Genomic DNA, 18,376 nt, shown 5'->3' with positions numbered 1-18,376 from the left:
CACCCGGCCCAGAGCCCTGAAGCTTACAGCACTCACACAGACCAAGATACTTCTTAAAAAGAGTTTAGGATCTCTGCCTCCACCACCATCCCAGACAGCGAATTCCAGTCACCCATTACCCTCTGCGTTAAAAAGTTCTTCCTCGTGTCCCCTCTGCTGCTACTTAGAAATCATACAATCCCTACCGTGCAGAAAGAGGCCCTTCGGCCCATCGAGTCTTCACCGACCACAATCCCACCCAGGCCCTACCCCCATATCCCTACATATCCACCCACTAACCCACACATCTCAGGACACTAAGGGGCAATTTCTTAGCACGGCCAATCAACCCAACCCGCACATCTTTGGACTGTGGGAGGAAACCGGAGCACCCGGAGGAAACCCGCGCAGACACGAGGAGAATGTGCAAACTCCACACAGGCCGAGCCGGGGATCGAACCCAGGACCCCGGAGCTGTGAAACAGCAGTGCTAACCCACTGTGCTACCGTGCCGCCCACTTCTGCCACTTATCTATGTCCCCTGGTTCTAGAATTCTCCTGATCTGCCGGCGTTGGACTGGGGTAAACACAGTAAGAAGCCTGACAACACCAGGTTCAAGTCCAACCGATTTATTTGATCTAGAATTCTCCACCAATGGAAGCAATTCTATCCCGTCCACACCATCTCTTCCCCTCATCATTTTGTATACCTCTAACCAAGTCAGTCCTCAGTCTTCTTGTTCCAAGGAAAATAACCCCAACCTATGCTCATAGCTACACTTTTCTAAGCTTAGGAACATTCTTGTAAACCTCCTCTGCATTCTCTCCAGAGTAATTACATCCTTCCTGTAATGTGGTGACCAGAACTGCACACAGTTGTGGTCTCACCAGTGTATTATACAATCCCAACATTATATCCCTACATTTATATTCTATACCCTCTGCCAGTGAGGGGGAGCGTTCCGTGTGCCTTTTCTAAACCGTATCCACCAACACCCATATTCTTGTTCAATGAGAAAGTGCACCCTTTTACGTTATTTATTATTCTAACTGGGACACTGGCTCCCAGGGAGGGGAATCAACACTTCATAACATTCTCAAACTCAACTTTCCAGATTCACGGCGGCAAGACCCACGTTCCAACCAAGATCAGTCCATCCAGCGCCAACTGACACAGTGGACAAAAGGTGTTCAGTCGCAGGCTCCTTTCCCACTTACAATGAGGCAGTTCAATGGTTTCATTTCATCCTTAGCGCGTTGAATAAACAGGAACTCGGGATGTTTAGCATTACTAAGGCTGTGAACAGTGCCTTAAAGTTTAATATGTACTGGGTGGGTGTTCATGATGTGTCGTCACTGTATCCAATTCAACACCAAGAACCAAAATCACACCCTCTACACAATCTCCAGTTTGGTGTTGCGCATCATGGGGAAATCATCATAGAATCCCCACTCTACAGAAGAGGCTATTCTGCCCATCAAATCTGCACTCAATCTCCAAAGAGCATCTTACCCAGACCCTCTCCATCCCTGCAACCCCACACATTTATCATGGCTAATCCGCACAACTTGGGACACTAATGAGCTATTTGGCATGATCAATCCCTCTAACCCGCACATCTTTGGGCTGTGGGAGGAAACCGGAGCACCCGGAGGAAACCCACGCAGACACGGGGAGAATGTGCAACCTCCACACAGATAGTCCCCCAAGCCAGGAATTGAACCTGGGTCCACTGGTGCTGTGAGGCAGCAGTGCTAACCCACTGTGCCACCCTTATTGCAAGGAAAACGACATAGAAAAGTGGGGATAGAACAAAGAACAACACAGCACGGGAAACAGGCCCTTCGGCCCAACGAGCCCGCACCGCCATTTTAACATTACGAGTCCCCTCTTCCACCCATGACTCTTGTCCATGCTTATGGCTCTCCACATTGGAAACCAGATTGAGGGGAGACTAATTTAGGGACAATTTGTTACACCAATCAGCCTAAGAGCACATCTTTGGGGTGTGGGAGGAAACTGGAGCACCCGGAGGAAACCCACGCAGACACGGGGAGAAACTCCCACAGACACCGACCCAAATCCACGTATCCGCACAGCAAACAGTGATAGTCACTGAGCTGCAGTGTTGGCCAGCATCTGGTCCAGTTTAAGTTTTGTTAAGAGATGTTTTGCTACAGTTCTCACGGACAGTTTTGGTGTCCTTATTTAAGGAAGGTTATAAATTTAGTTAGGAGATGTTCCGAGAAGGTTCACTCAACTGATGCTTGGGATGAGAGACTTGTCCACTGGGGAATGTTGGACAGGCCGGATCTGTACCCTTCGGAGTTTAGTAGATTGAGAGGTGATCTTGTTGAATCGTGTAAGATCCTGAGAGAGAGAGATAGTCAGGGTGGATGCTGAGAGGATGTTCCCCTTTGCGGGAGAGACCAGAACTAGTTTAAGACGGAGATAAAATCTTTTCTCTCAGAAGGGTCGGGAGCCTTTGGAACTCTTCCCCCTCCCAGAGCAGCGGAGGAAGGGTCAATGAGGATTTTAAAGGTGGTTTTGGACAAACAAAGGAGTCGGAGAGGTGAGGCAGAAATGTGCAGTTGAGACCATAAGCAAATCAGCCACAATCTTATTAAATAGAGGAACAGATTGGAGGGAAGGAATGGTCTAATACGTTCATATTCACATTCCAGCCTGTCTAAGAAAAAGGCCAACATTCCATTAGCAATTCAGATGTTTCTTAGCAGCTACCCATTGGGTTTTAGTGATTGGAATACACGCCACTACCTCAACTGTCTCCCTACTGCCTCATTACCCTCCTCAAAAAGCCCATCTCAGTCTCCTATTTATTGACTGCAGCTCAGCCTTCAACACCGTTATTCCCACAAAACTCACCTCCAAATTCTGTAGACCGGGGCTTAACCGTGACTGGATCCTGAACTTTCTAACTCATGGGAATCAGTAAGGACGGGCAACACATCCTCCACGGTCATCCTCAACACCGGTGCCCCACAAGGCCATGTTCTCAGCCCCCCTAACTGCTCTCCGCCCCCCTCTACTATACTCCTTATATGGGGAGCGGGAGGGTAAAAGTGGAACTGATCCACTATCAGATCAGCCACGATCTTATTGAATGGCGGGGCAGGCTCGAAGGGCTAGATGGCCTCCTCCTGCTCCTATTTCTTATGTTCTATGACTGCGGCCAAATTCCCCTCCAACTTGTTTTTCAAGTTTGCTCGAGACGCATCTGACCATGGTGGGTCAGATCTCAAACGATGGTAAGGCAGACTACAGGAAAGAGATAGAGAATCTAGTGAACTGGTGCGGTGACAATAAGCTGTCCCTCAATGTCAGCAATTTGAACGAGATAGTCATCAACTTCAGGAAGCGCAGAGGAGAACATGTCCCTGTCTACATCAACGGGGATGAAATGGAAATGGTTGAGAGCTCCAAGCCAGATAGTGTCGATATTTTAGTTAAGAAAGCTCACCAGTGCCTCTGCTTTCTCAGAAGGCGAAGGAAATTTGGCATATCCGCTATGATGCTCGCCAACTTAAAGTGAAGCCCAGTCCATCACGCAAACCAACCTTCCATCCATCAACTCCGTCTAGATTTCCCGCTGCCTCAGAAAAGCACCCACATACCCCACACTCTCTTCCGCCTTCTTCCATCGGGAAAAAGATACAAAAGTCAGAGGGGCAGACTCAAGAACAGCTTCTTTCCTGCTGCCATCAGACTTTATCCACAAGTGTTTGTCCTTCCATGGGGTGTGAACATTGTTGGCAGCTGGTGTTTAATAAACTCAAGACTGTTAACACCAAGAAAAGCACGCTGGAAACGACCTCTTGATTGATTTATTATTGCCAGATGTATTAGTACACAGTGAAACGACTGGTTTCTTGTGTGCTGTACAGACAGAGCATACCATTCATAGAGAAGGAAACGAGAGAGAGTGCAGAATGTAGTGTTGCAGTCACAGCTAGAGTGTAGAGAAAGATCAACTTAGTGAAAAGTCAAATCAAATCAATCTCTCACTAAGTTGATCTTAGCTATGACTGTAACACTACATTCTACACCCTCTCCTTTCCTGCTCTATGAATGGTATGCTCTGCCTGTACAGCACACAAGAAACAATACGTTTCACTGTGTACTAATACATGTGACAATAATAAATCAATCAAGAGGTTGTTTCCAGTATGCTTTTCTCAGTGTTAACAATCTCCAGCTGCCAACAATGTTCACATCCCATGGAATAATAAACATTTGTGGAACCTTACTGAATGTCTAGTTATATACCTCCCCAACTCCGTAGAACCATAGAACCCTACAGTGCAGAAAGAGGCCCTTCGGTCCATCGAGTCTGCACCGACCACAATCCCACCCAGGACCTACCCCCCTATCCCTACATATTATACCCACTAATCCCTCTAACCTACACACCCCTGGATACTAAGGGGCAATTTCTTAGCACGGCCAATCAACCTAACCTGCACATCTTTGGACTGTGGGAGGAAACCGGAGCACCCGGAGGAAACCCACGCAGACACGAGGAGAATGTGCAAACTTCACACAGACGCTTACAATGCGGGAAGGAGGCCATTGGGCCCATCGAGTCTACACCAACTCTCTGAAAGAGCACCTTACCCAGGCAGTGCTAGCCCACAGTGCCACCGTGAACTTGAGATGAATCAGAGTGTGACACGAGACCGTGACACTTACAGAATGATGTGGAGATGCCGGCGTTGGACTGGGGTGGGCACTGTGAGAAGTCTCACCACACCGGGTTAAAGTCCAACGGGTTCATTTGCAATCACGAGCTTTTGGAGCGCTGCTCCTTCATCAGGTGAGCCACTCCGAAAGCTCGTGATTTCGAATAAGTCTGTTGGACTTTAACCTGGTGTCGTGAGACTTCTTACTTACAGTATGTACACGAGACTGTCCGCCTGCACATCCTGCTCAGGTTTTTGGAGTGGGGGCTCGAATCCATAGCCTCCTGATTTGGAAACCAGAGACATACCTGTAACATGAAACCAACTAAAGCGATGGGAGCTGGATCGCGACTGTGCTGTTTTAGGAAGAACACTGAGACAGTTACATTGGGAAGATTGGTATGGAGGGATACAGGACAAATGTGGGAAACCGGGACTAGCTTAGGGTTTAAGGATGAGGGGGGATCTTATAGAGACGTATAAGATAATGAATGGGATGGATAGGGTAGAGGGAGAGAGATTATTCCCGCTTAGAAAGGATAGCAGGACTAGAGGGCACAGACTCAAGATAAGGAGGGAAGCAGTTTAGATCAGAGTTGAGGAGGAACTTCTTCACTCAAAGGGTGGTGAATCTCTGGAATTCTCTGCCCGTTGAAGTGGTGGAGGCTGCCTCGCTAAATATATTTAAGACACGGGTAGATAGGTTTCTGATAGACAGGGGAATTAAGGGGAGAAAGCGGGAAAGTGGAACTGATCCACTTCAGATCAGCCATGATCTTATTGAATGGCGGGGCAGGCTCGAAGGGCTAGATGGCCGACTCCTGCTCCTACTTCTCATGTTCTTAAGGAAAACAAAAGGGGTGGCGTTGGACAGGTTGGGCCGAAGGACCGGTTTCCACGCTGTAAACCTCCGTATAACTCACCACAGATAAAACAGGTCGTCTTCAGGATCTCCTCTTTCTTCTGCTTCTCGCTTCTCAGATCAGCAAACGTGTCGATGATGACACCAAAGATCAAGTTCAGGACAATGATGATGACGACGAAGAAGAAGAGGAGGTCGTAGATGACACGGACGACAAACAACGGGTCCTGCAACCCAGAGATATATCTCAGTCAGCGCCGCAGGAACACTCAGCAGCTAACAAGCTAAGGGCCTTCCTCCCCGAGGCCTCCCTGCTTATTCCCCGGGTAACTAATCTCCATCCACTGCTACCTCCCTCAGCCCGGTTTCAAAATTAACAACTGTGGCTTAAACTACCCTCACTTCCTCCAAATAGAATGCGTTGCTAGGGGAACATGGATGTCACATTGCTAGGGGAACATGGATGTCACGTTGCTAGGGGAACATGGATGTCACGTTGCTAGGGGAACATGGATGTCACGTTGCTAGGGGAACATGGATGTCACGTTGCTCGGAGAACATGGATGTCACGTTGCTAGGGGAACATGGATGTCACGTTGCTAGGGGAACATGGATGTCACGTTGCTCGGAGAACATGGATGTCACGTTGCTCGGAGAACATGGATGTCACGTTGCTCGGGGAACATGGATGTCACGTTGCTAGGGGAACATGGATGTCACATTGCTCGGAGAATATGGATGTCACGTTGCTAGGGAACATGGATGTCACGTTGCTAGGGAACATGGATGTCACGTTGCTAGGGGAACATGGATGTCACGTTGCTAGGGGAACATGGATGTCACATTGCTCGGAGAATATGGATGTCACGTTGCTAGGGGAACATGGATGTCATGTTGCTAGGGGAACATGGATGTCACGTTGCTAGGGAACATGGATGTCACGTTGCTAGGGGAACATGGATGTCACGTTGCTAGGGGAACATGGATGTCACGGTGCTCGGGGAACATGGATGTCACGTTGCTAGGGGAACATGGATGTCACGTTGCTAGGGGAACATGGATGTCACGTTGCTCGGGGAACATGGATGTCACGTTGCTAGGGGAACATGGATGTCACGTTGCTAGGGGAACATGGATGTCACGTTGCTAGGGGAACATGGATGTCACGTTGCTAGGGGAACATGGATGTCACGTTGCTAGGGGAACATGGATGTCACGTTGCTCGGGGAACATGGATGTCACGTTGCTAGGGGAACATGGATGTCACGTTGCCAAGGGAACATGGATGGGGCCTAGCTGTGGCTGCCCATTTTGTGGGATGCACGGGGCAGTCTTGTGCTCCCGGTCCCTCTTCCGCCTAACTTCACAGAACTATAACTGCGCAGGAGGAGGCCATTCAGCCCATCACGTCGGCACCAGCTCTCCAAACGAGCAAATCACCTAGTGCCATTCTCCTACCTTCTCCCCTTAACCCGGCACATCCCTCCTCTTCAGGTAACAGTCTAACTCCCGTACGAGTGCTTCGATCGAACCCACCTCCACTGCACTCTCGGGCAGAGTATTCCCGGCCTTAGCGATTCCTCGGGTGAGGAAGTTTTACCACACTTCCTTCCGTCCCCCATTTCTATTGCAATTCTCCACCCTGTCTCAGCACGTCTGCCTTCCTCTTTCACCAAGGAGCTAGTGGTCGATGGGCTCTCGGCCTGGGGTGTTCAGTTGCCGTCACCTCTGCGCCCTCCCCTTGTCCTCACTTTCCACCCCACTGGCCTCCAGTCGATCAAAACTTCCAGCAGGGTGCCACCGAACGCACCTTCCCTCGCCTCCCTCTCCTGAAGGCACCATTCCCTGCCTAAACCTCTCCTCAATCGACCCTGACACACTCTGTCCTTCCCACAGCACCTGCCGTACAACGCCCACCCTCCTGACCTCCTCCATTCTCATCATCCGAGGCGCCAAACACTCCCTCCAAGTACAGTCGCTCCGATATCTCGGTACTCTCGTCTACGATGGGAAGACCAGACGTAGGCTGGGTGACCGCTTTGTGGAACACCTCCTCTGTTAGGTCTGCAAGTCGAACCCCGAGCCCCCGGTCACTTTAATTTACCAGCTTACTCAATAATAAAGTTCGGAGGCAATTCACGGATCAGCTCCTCATCTTTATACTCTTCCAGGCTCGTCAATCTGAGATTGTAAACTCTGTCACCATTTCTCCGAGCGAAATGTTCCTGTTTCTCCTTTCTCCGCTCCTCCTCCAGACATAGCTCCTATTTCTTTACTTATCCCATCATCACCTTTGAACCATCACCCCTCACGGTATTTTCTGGTTCTAACCTATCACAGAATCCCTACGGTACAGAAGGAGGCCATTTGGCCCATTGCGTCCACACCGACTCTCTGACACAGCATCTTATCCAGGTCCGACCCCTGCCCTATCCCCATAACCCTACTCATTTAACCCTGTAATCTATATACCTTTGGACACTAAGGGACAATTTAGCACAGCCAGTTAACCTAACCCACACATCTTTGGACTGCGGGAGGAAACCGGAGCACCCGGAGGAAACCCACGCAGACACTGGGAGAATGTACAAACTCCACACAGACAGTGACCCGAGCCAGGAATCGAACCCAGGACCCTGGAGCTGTGAAGCCGCAGTGCTAACCCACTGTGCCACTCTTTGTTATTCCCTCCTCTCGCTGTCTTTGCTTTAAACCCTATTCCAGTTGTGGAGGATGATTCGAACCTCAGAAACGTGTCAGGAAGTCATCTCCTGACTGTTTTTTTTACAAAAGGAACCTGCTGCCCAGTTCCTGCTGTTCATTGAGAAATCTCTCACACGGACTGCTGTCCCACTTTATTACAGCTGAACCATTCTATCTCACTCAGTAAGAGACTGGCCCTGTGGTATTTTGCCTGACCCACACCATAAAAATTAACTTAAGGAAAATTATCTGATGTTTTCCACAAACCCAACACGCAGCAACACAGCAACGCAGCACACACACACACACACACAGCAACGCAGCACACACACACAGCAACGCAGCACACACACACACAGCAACGCAGCACACACACACAGCAACGCAGCACACACACACAGCAACGCAGCACACACACACACACACACAGCAACGCAGCACACACACACACACAGCAACGCAGCACACACACACAGCAACGCAGCACACACACACACACACACAGCAACGCAGCACACACACACACACACACAGCAACGCAGCACACACACACACACACACAGCAACGCAGCACACACACACACACACAGCAACGCAGCACACACACACACACACAGCAACGCAGCACACACACACACACAGCAACGCAGCACACACACACACACACACACAGCAACGCAGCACACACACACAGCAACACAGCACACACACACACACAGCAATACAGCACACACACACACACACACAGCAACGCAGCACACACACACACACAGCAATACAGCACACACACACACACACACACACACAGCAACGCAGCACACACACACACACACACACAGCAACGCAGCACACACACACACACACACAGCAACGCAGCACACACACACACACACACAGCAACGCAGCACACACACACACACAGCAACGCAGCACACACACACACACAGCAATACAGCACACACACACACACACACACACACACAGCAACGCAGCACACACACACACACACACACAGCAACGCAGCACACACACACACACACACAGCAACGCAGCACACACACACACACACACAGCAACGCAGCACACACACACACACAGCAACGCAGCACACACACACACAGCAACGCAGCACACACACACACAGCAACGCAGCACACACACACACAGCAATACAGCACACACACACACACACACAGCAACGCAGCACACACACACACACAGCAACGCAGCACACACACACAGCGACGCAGCACACACACACACAGCAACGCAGCACACACACACACACAGCAACGCAGCACACACACACACACAGCAACGCAGCACACACACACACACAACAACGCAGCACACACACACAACAACGCAGCACACACACACAGCAATACAGCACACACACACACACACAGCAATGCAGCACACACACACACAGCAATGCAGCACACACACACAGCGACGCAGCACACACACACACAGCGACGCAGCACACACACACAGCAACGCAGCACACACACACAGCAACACAGCACACACACACAGCAACGCAGCACACACACACAGCAACGCAGCGCGCACACACACAGCAATGCAGCACACACACACAGCAACGCAGCACACACACACAGCAACGCAGCACACACACACAGCAACGCAGCACACACACACAGCAACGCAGCACACACACACACACACAGCAATGCAGCATACACACAGCAATGCAGCACACACACACACACAGCAACGCAGCACACACACAGCAATGCAGCAAATACACGTGCACAACAATGCAACAAATTCACACAAACATACACACACACGCATGCATGCATGGGCACAGACTGTTACACACATATGCTGCAATGCACCAAACACATATCATTTACACACCAGCATATAAAGTAGACATGCATGCATCACATACACTCTTGCATGCATGCAAGACACGTGCATCACACATGCACTCCCTCCATACCACGTGTTCATTCATATATACAGACATACACAAAGCTGCACATACATCACATTTATGTGCACTCTGTACTACACGTGCACATCAAAGACTCAAATGCACAACACATAAATGTCCTAACCAATGCGTGTTACACGTATGTGCAAAGATACTTGCATTCTTTGAAGGTTTTCTTAACACATCACCAACTCCACCCCCGTTTCTCAGTCCCTGGTTTAATACTGTAACGATGCACATCAGCAGAGTGTCACAGGTTTGTTCAGAGCTGGAATCAGCATCATGGCCTCCTGCTGACAAACAGAAAGAATAATTCTTCACTCGAGTCACTGTTTCACCACAGGAAATCTCCCACATGTTCACTCTGGGCACCAGCGATTAGACACGTTCTAACAGTGGAGTTTAAACTACTTCTCATTCCTCAACCTGACAAACCCTCTTAACGTTGATCAATATTCGAACGTTTTTAAAGTTTAAACTTTATTTATTAGTGTCACAAGTAGGCTGACATTAACACTGCAATGAAGTTACTGTGAAAATCTCCTAGTCGCCACACTCCGGCACCTGTTGGGGTACACAGAGAGAATTTAGCACGACCAATGCACCTAACCAGCTCGTCTTCAAGACTGTGGGAGGAAGCCCACGCAGACATGGGGAGAATGTGCAAACTCCAGACAGGCAGTGACCCAATCTGGGAATCGAATCCAGGTCCCGGGCGCTGTGAGGCAACAGTGCTAATCACTGTGTCACACTCCAGTTATTATTACTGCCAAAGATGCATTTATTTAGCACGTCCCTTAGGATATCTCAAAGCATTTCATACACAAGCAAGCTCCTCCGAACAATGAATAACCAGTTACCTGGTGATTGACAGAGGATGGAGTGTTGGCCGATTACACTAGAAATATTCCCTGCTCTTCAAACGGTTAAGAGAGATTCTATTCCAACTCAATAGGGAGATGGGTTCTTGGTTCAATATCTGACCTTAAAGTGCAGGTTACAGTCCTGAAGTGTTAGCCTAGGTAGGAGCTCAAAGTCTAGATTGAGACTTGAACCCACAACTTGCTAACTCAGAGGCAGGAGTTCTGCCAACTGTACAACCATGATACACGGGTGGTCTCACAAATGCAACTTTTATGAAATTGTTATGTTTGGGACTGTCTCTTTAAGAAAGATGGACGAATAAAGGGGGTAGCGTGATCTGTTCTCAATTCTACCTGACAGGAAACCTGGTGGCTTTATTGTTAAAGGTTAAAGTTGGGGGGGGGGGGGGGGGGGGGTGGAGAGGGGGAGTGGTGAGTTATCAGGAAGATGGCACTTGGCATTGACACCTATAGCCAATGGTGAGGGCAGTTGTGCGGACTGTAGGTGTTGATCTCCAAGTCTCATAGGGTGATGTTAGGAATGTCAGGCTTTATAAATGGTTAGACTTTAAACTGTCTGTTTAATTTCAAGATAGAATAGGGTTGGGCCTCTAGAGGATAGCTATTTAGTGTTTCTGCCTGGATACAAGGCCTATGTGGTTCATGTTGCATGGAGATGTGTTTTGAGGGAGAAAAGTTCCACACAAGGCCAATTAGTATCAGGCTTCCTAAAATATCACTGAACCTCACTGACACAAGTCAATCCAAGAGGCAGAGAGCAGGAAATTGAGGCAGCCGGGCTGGCATCTGAAGCAAAGATAATGTTACATGTATTGTTCATCTTGGAAAATGCTGGTGAGAGTTAGTACTCAGATTGAAGACACCGGTATTCATGAGGATTTAAAAGAGGTGGGAAGATTTGCCTGGCTTGGGCAAATGAGAAAGAAATCGCCAGTGTAATCTTCACGGTGAAAATGAGTTCTGGGGTTAGAAGTTACCTGGCTGGTAAAGGAAAAAGGAAGCAGACTATCAGCGGTGGAGTTTAGCTTCGGCCTGGTTCCTGAAGAATGAAGTATTGGGTGGGATTCTCCCACCCCGCTCACCCCTACTCTCGAGAACCCCACCTGAGGTCAATGCATGGTCCGCCCCCCCACCCGCCATAATCCCTTTGGTGGGCAAGACAGGAGAACTCCTGTCATCTACCTAAAGCTCAGTGTCAAGTATAACTATAGCCGGAGACCTTTGAGAGTTTTTTTTAATGTGATTTAGAGAATAAATTGCCTACAAAATAGTGTTTAGTCAATGTTGCTTTTAATTTGTTTGTTACAGTGAAAGTCTTAAAACTTGAAATCTTATTATTTGATCCTTTCAGTTGGGTGATTGGAAATCCAAATATCTTTTTTTAAAAAGAAGTAATCAATCTCTATAGGGATTTTAGCAGCGATATGGTATCAACTCACACAACGCATTGCACTGCTAACCAGCCCTGTTGTACATAGAAACGCAAAACAACTACAGAGCAATACAGGCCCTTCGGCCCACAAAGTTGTGCCGAACACATCCCTACCTTAGAAATTACTAGGCTTACCTATAACCCTCTATCTTACTAAGTTCCATGGACTTATCTAAAACTCTCTTAAAAGACCCTATCGAATCCACCTCCACCACCGTTGCCGGCAGCCCTTTCCACGCACCCACCACTCTGAGTGAAAAACTTACCCCTGACATCTCCTCTGTACCTACTCCCCAGCACCTTAAACCTGTGTCCTCTTGTGGCAACCATTTCAGCCCTGGGAAATAGCCTCCGACTATCCACTCGATCAATACCTCTCAACATCTTATACACCTCTACCAGGTCCCCTCTCATCCTTCATCTCTCCAAGGAGAGTAGGCCGAGCTCCCTCAACCTATCCTCATCAGGCATGCTCCCCAATCCAGGCAACGTCCTTGCAAATCTCCTCTGCACCCTTTCTATGGCTTCCACATCCTTCCTGTAATGAGGCAACCAGAACTGAGCACAGTAGAGCATTCCAGCGGCGTACAGGCCCTTCGGCCCTCAATGTTGCGCCGACCAGTGGAACCAATCTAATGACCCTCTAACCTAAACTATTCCAATGTTATCCATATGCCTATCCACTGACCAGTTGAACGCCCTTAAAGTTGGCGAGTCCACAACTGCTGCAGGCAGGGCATTCCACGCCCTTACTACCCTCTGAGTAAAGAACCTACCTCTGACATCCGTCCTATAATTACCACCCCTCAATTTAAAGCTAACAGTCCTCCAAGTGGGGTCTGGCCAGGGTCCTACATAGCTGCAACATTATCTCCCGACTCTTAAACTCAATTCCTCCTAAACTCAGCAACACCTCCTGAAGACACGTGCACTGGGTCACACTATTTCCTGTGCAGTACAGCGTGCCACGGTATCCGATACTCACACAGCCCATTGCTTGTGGAACAACGTAAAGCTGTTTGGGACTTCCAACCCACTAGTCCTTTTTTACAACACAGATGGCCTCAGATTGGTGGCAGTGTTTACGGGATACTGCAGGTGAATGATATGCAACTCTCCGTCTGGTTAATGGTCTGGAAACGCCGTGGAAACGCAAAGGGGTCAGTCACCTCCCTGGGCCTGTTCATTCATGTCGGAGTTGGACTGGGGTAAAGACAATAAGGAGTCTCTCAACACCAGGTGGAAGTCCGACATTTGATACCAGATCTCTCCACTCACCTGGCGAAGGGGCAAACCTCGAAAGCTTGTGGGTTTACTATCAAATAAACCTGTTGGACTTTAACCTGGTGTTGAGAGGCTTCTCAACTGGAGAAGACAACTGACCCCAGGGTGAGCCCTTAAATGTGGCACTGGTACAGGGGTTGCCATGAGAAAGCACAGAAGCTCTGCATCACTCACTTTAAGCATCCCTCCCGCACCGAGGTACAGTGGCAGCTTGTGTATTATCTACAAGGTGCGCCGCAGTAACTCACCAAGACTTCGAAAGCGCCTTCCAAACCCACGGCCTATCCCGTTTTGAAGGAGAATGGCAGCAGATACATAGAATGATAGAACCCTACAGTGCAGACAGAGGGCCTTCCAATCTGCACCAAACACAATCCCACCCTACCCCCATACCCCTACATGTCCAACAAGGGGCGTACACGCGATGGGTCGTGCGAGGGCTGCTCTTGGATGTTTCGAGAGTAGCCTAGTGCTTCACGTCCGTTAGTGTACGCTTAAAACTGGACCAGATGCTGGGCAACGCGGCAGCTCAGTGACTATCACTGTTTGCTGTGCGGATACACGGATTTGGGTCGGTGTCTGTGGGAGTTTCTCCCCGTGCTTGCGTGGGTTTTCTCCGGGTGCTCCAGTTTCCTCCCACACCCCAAAGATGTGCTCTTAGACTGATTGGTGTAACAAATTGTCCCTAAATTAGTCTCCCCTCAATACAGAATGCCATAAGCATAGATAAGGATCATGGGTGGAGAGGGGGACTCAATGTTAAAATGGTGGCGCAGGCGCATTGGGCCTGTTTCCCGTGCTGTGTTGTTCTTTATATTATACCCACTAATCTACACATCCCTGGATACTAAGGGGCAATTTCTTAGCATGGCCAATCAACCTAACCCGCACATCTTTGGACTGTGGGAGGAAACCGGAGTACCCGGAGGAAACCCACGCAGACACGAGGAGAATGTGCAAACTCCACACAGACAGTGACCCAAGCTGGGAATCGAACCCAGGACGCCTTGGAGCTGTGAAGCAGCAGTGCTAACCACTGTGCTACTGTGCCGCCTTCCATGGGAACACCACCCTCTGGAGGTTCCCCTCCGAGCCGCTCACCGTCCCGATTTGGAAAGATATCACTGCCGCTGGGTCAAAATCCCGGACCTCCCTCCCTAACAGCACTGTGGGTGTACCTACACCACACAGACTGAGATGGTTCAACAAGGCAGCTCACCTTCTCAAGGGGCAATTAGGGATGGACAACAAATGCTGGGCTGGCCAAAATCATAAGAACATAAGAAATAGGAGCAGGAGTAGGCCATCTAGCCCTTCGAGCCTGCCCCGCCATTCAATAAGATCATGGCTGATCTGATAGTGGATCAGTTCCACTTTCCCGCTTTCTCCCCATAACCCTTAATTCCCTTGTCTATCAGAAACCTATCTACCCGTGACTTAAATATATTTAGTGAGGTAGCCTCCACCACTTCAACGGGCAGAGAATTCCAGAGATTCGCCACCCTTTGAGTGAAGAAGTTCCTCCTCAACTCCGATCTAAACTGCCCCCCACTTATCTTGAGGCTGTGCCCTCTAGTCCTGCTGTCCTTTCTGAGCGGGAAGAATCTCTCTACCTCTACCCTATCCATCCCTTTCATCATCTTATACATCTCTATAAGATCCCCCCTCATCCTTCTAAACTCCAACGAGTACAGACCCAGTCTATTTAGTCTCTCTTCATAGCCCAACCCCCTCATCTCCGGTATCAGCCGAGTGAACCCCCTCTGCACTCCCTCCAAGGCCAAAATATCCTTGCGCAAGTGTGGCGACCAAAACTGCACACAGTACTCCAGCTGCGGCCTCACCAGTGCCCTGTACAGTTGCAGCAAGACCTCCCTGCTTTTATATTCAATCCCCCTCGCTATAAAGGCCATCAACATCCCCAGAATAATTTCATTTTAAAAAAAAGGCTTAAAAAGCCGATTTTTTTCCTCTGGCAAAAACAATATAAAACTTTTTCCATTTAACTGCAGTCATAGATCAATGATAAAGCAGGACAAATTTTTTTTTTAAATACAAAGAGGCAATCTAACCAATGATATCCCATGAGAATGACTGCGTATTTATTTGTAAGATTAAATAGATGAGCAAGGTTAAGTATAAGAAGGGTTTAGAGAGGAGATTTCTAAGGCATAGCAAGTACACCATCCTTTTGTGATAAACAAGTAGCTAAACAGGGCTTTTGGAAGGTTGTGTGATGATGACAGTGAGCCTTTAAGAAGCGTATTTATATCATGCTTCTTGTGAGGTTCAGCTCTGGTTTACCTGATACTGATCTGTCTGCAGAACAGGCACTCCATGCTGAGAATGCAGGAGTATAACTGATGCTAGATAATGGGGTGTTTGCTTTAATCTGAGCTCATGCATTTTTGTTTATTATCACAGAATCCCTACAGTACAGAAGGAGGCCTTGTAACCCATCGAGTCTGCACCGATAACAAATCTACCCTATCCCCGTAACCCCACAGATTGACCCTGCTAATCCCCCCAAGCGTGGCCAATCAACGTAACCTGTACATCTTTGGAGTGTGGGAGGAAACTGGAGCACCCGGAGGAAACCCACGCAGACATGGGGAGAACGTGCAGACTCCGCACAGTCAGTGCCCCATGCCGGGAATCGAACCTGGCTCCTCTCCCACTCACTCTCTCTCTCTTCGTGCAAACTCTGCATGGACAATGAGTTATTACAAGTGAGTGTGGACGATATTGTCCGGGACTCACTAATGACGTGCTAACAATGCCATTAATATTGAAATTGGTTTTGTGCCCAGCTTCACTGCCAAAACAGATTGGGGAAGGGTGGAAAACCAGGCACATTTCTCGTTTTTCGCCTCTCACCAAAACGTGCCACCCTGCTTCGCTGAAAACATTCATAAAACTAGCAAAAAGTGTAGCAACCTGAGCTAATTTTATCTAAAAGTTCCACAAGTTTTTGAGTCAGCTACTCAGATATCTGAGGAACCATTCCGTCAAAGAAACTCACACAACCGAGTGGAGCTGAAGGGTACAAACCAGGAACAGACAGAGCGGGAAACCAGCTGCTTTTTGTGAGGTCTTTCTGACTGGGGAGATCTGAATTAACAAGTTTTACGAGCCTTATTTACTAACCTGCAGCTGCCATGGGTAACGCAGAACAGTTCTCCCGGCACACATCCTCCTCATTGTTCATATCGGAGCTGTAGAGGTTTCCCTGGGCTGGAGAACAAGAATAAAACAAAGTATCAGACTGCAATTTATCATTTTAAGCCACCAGGCATTAACTGCATTCATTTATTTGCGAAAGGATATTTTGGCCTTGGAGTGAGTGAAGAGGAGGTTCACTAGGCTGATACCGGAGATGAGGGGGTTGGACTATGAAGAGAGACTAAATAGACTGGGTCTGTACTCGTTGGAGTTTGGAAGGATGAGGGGGGATCTTATAGAGACATATAAGATAATGAAGGGGATGGATAGGGTAGAGGTAGAGAGATTCTTCCCGCTTAGAAAGGATAGCAGGACTAGAGGGCACAGCCTCAAGATAAGGGGGGGGCAGTTTAGAACGGAGTTGAGGAGGAACTTCTTCACTCAAAGGGTGGTGAATCTCTGGAATTCTCTGCCCGTCGAAGTGGTGGAGGCTGCCTCGCTAAATATTTTTAAGTCACAGGTAGATAGGTTTCTGATAGACAGGGGAATTAAGGGAGAAAGCGGGAAAGTGGAACTGAGCCACGACAGATCAGCCATGATCTTATTGAATGGCGGGGCAGGCTCGAAGGGCTAGATGGCCGACTCCTGCTCCTATTTCTTATGTACATGTGCATAGATCCCTGAAAGTTGGCACCCAGGTTGATAAGGTTGTTAAGAAGGCATACGGTGTGTTAGCTTTTATTGGTAGAGGGATTGAATTTCGGAGCCGTGAGGTTATGTTGCAACTGTACAAAACTCTGGTGCGGCCGCACTTGGAGTATTGTGTACAGTTCTGGTCACCGCATTATAAGAAAGATGTGGAGGCATTGGAAAGGGTGCAGAGGAGGTTTACCAGGATGTTGCCTGGTATGGTGGGAAGGTCTTATGAGGAAAGGCTGAGGGACTTGAGGTTATTTTCATTGGAGAGAAGAAGGAAGGATAGCAAGAGTTTTTATAAATATATAAAAAGGAAGAGGCTGGCTAGGGTGAATGTTGGTCCTTTAGAGGATGAGAAGGGGAGCTAGTGGTAGGGGATGGGGATATGGCTGAGGTCTTGAATAACTTTTTTGTTTCGGTCTTCACGGAGGAGGACATGAATAATTTGCCGGGTGTTTGCGATGGAAAGGTGGTAGGACTGGAGGGTCTTAATGACATTACTGTTACTAGAGAGGCGGTGCTCGACAGACTGGAGGGCCTGATTGTGGACAAGTCCCCAGGACCGGATGGAATGCATCCGAGGGTCCTGAAAGAAATGGCGGAGGTGATAGTGGATGCCTTGGTGGTTATTTTCCAGACGTCGCTGGATTCCGGGGAAGTGCCGGAAGATTGGAAAACGGCTAATGTTACGCCGTTGTTTAAGAAGG

At 48.7% G+C, this 18,376-nt stretch overlaps 1 protein-coding gene across 1 annotated transcript in view; it reads right to left on the bottom strand.

The window, feature by feature from the left end:
- Positions 1–18,376, bottom strand: part of LOC145339460 (inositol 1,4,5-trisphosphate-gated calcium channel ITPR2-like) — a gene marked incomplete at its 5' end in the record, with an annotated part of 111,379 nt that overhangs the window by 10,071 nt on the left and 82,932 nt on the right. Inside the window, 3 exons of the mRNA XM_080183929.1 lie at positions 5,604–5,769; positions 10,371–10,504; positions 16,959–17,045. Of these exons, the coding sequence (XP_080040055.1) occupies positions 5,604–5,769; positions 10,371–10,504; positions 16,959–17,045 (387 nt within the window). The remainder of the gene's footprint in view (positions 1–5,603; positions 5,770–10,370; positions 10,505–16,958; positions 17,046–18,376) is intronic.

Source organism: Carcharhinus amblyrhynchos, unplaced genomic scaffold (genome assembly GCF_965287045.1).
Source record: "Carcharhinus amblyrhynchos unplaced genomic scaffold, sCarAmb.v2.hapA scaffold_475, whole genome shotgun sequence".
NCBI lineage: Eukaryota > Metazoa > Chordata > Chondrichthyes > Carcharhiniformes > Carcharhinidae > Carcharhinus > Carcharhinus amblyrhynchos.
This window is presented reverse-complemented; position numbering and strand designations above follow the sequence as displayed.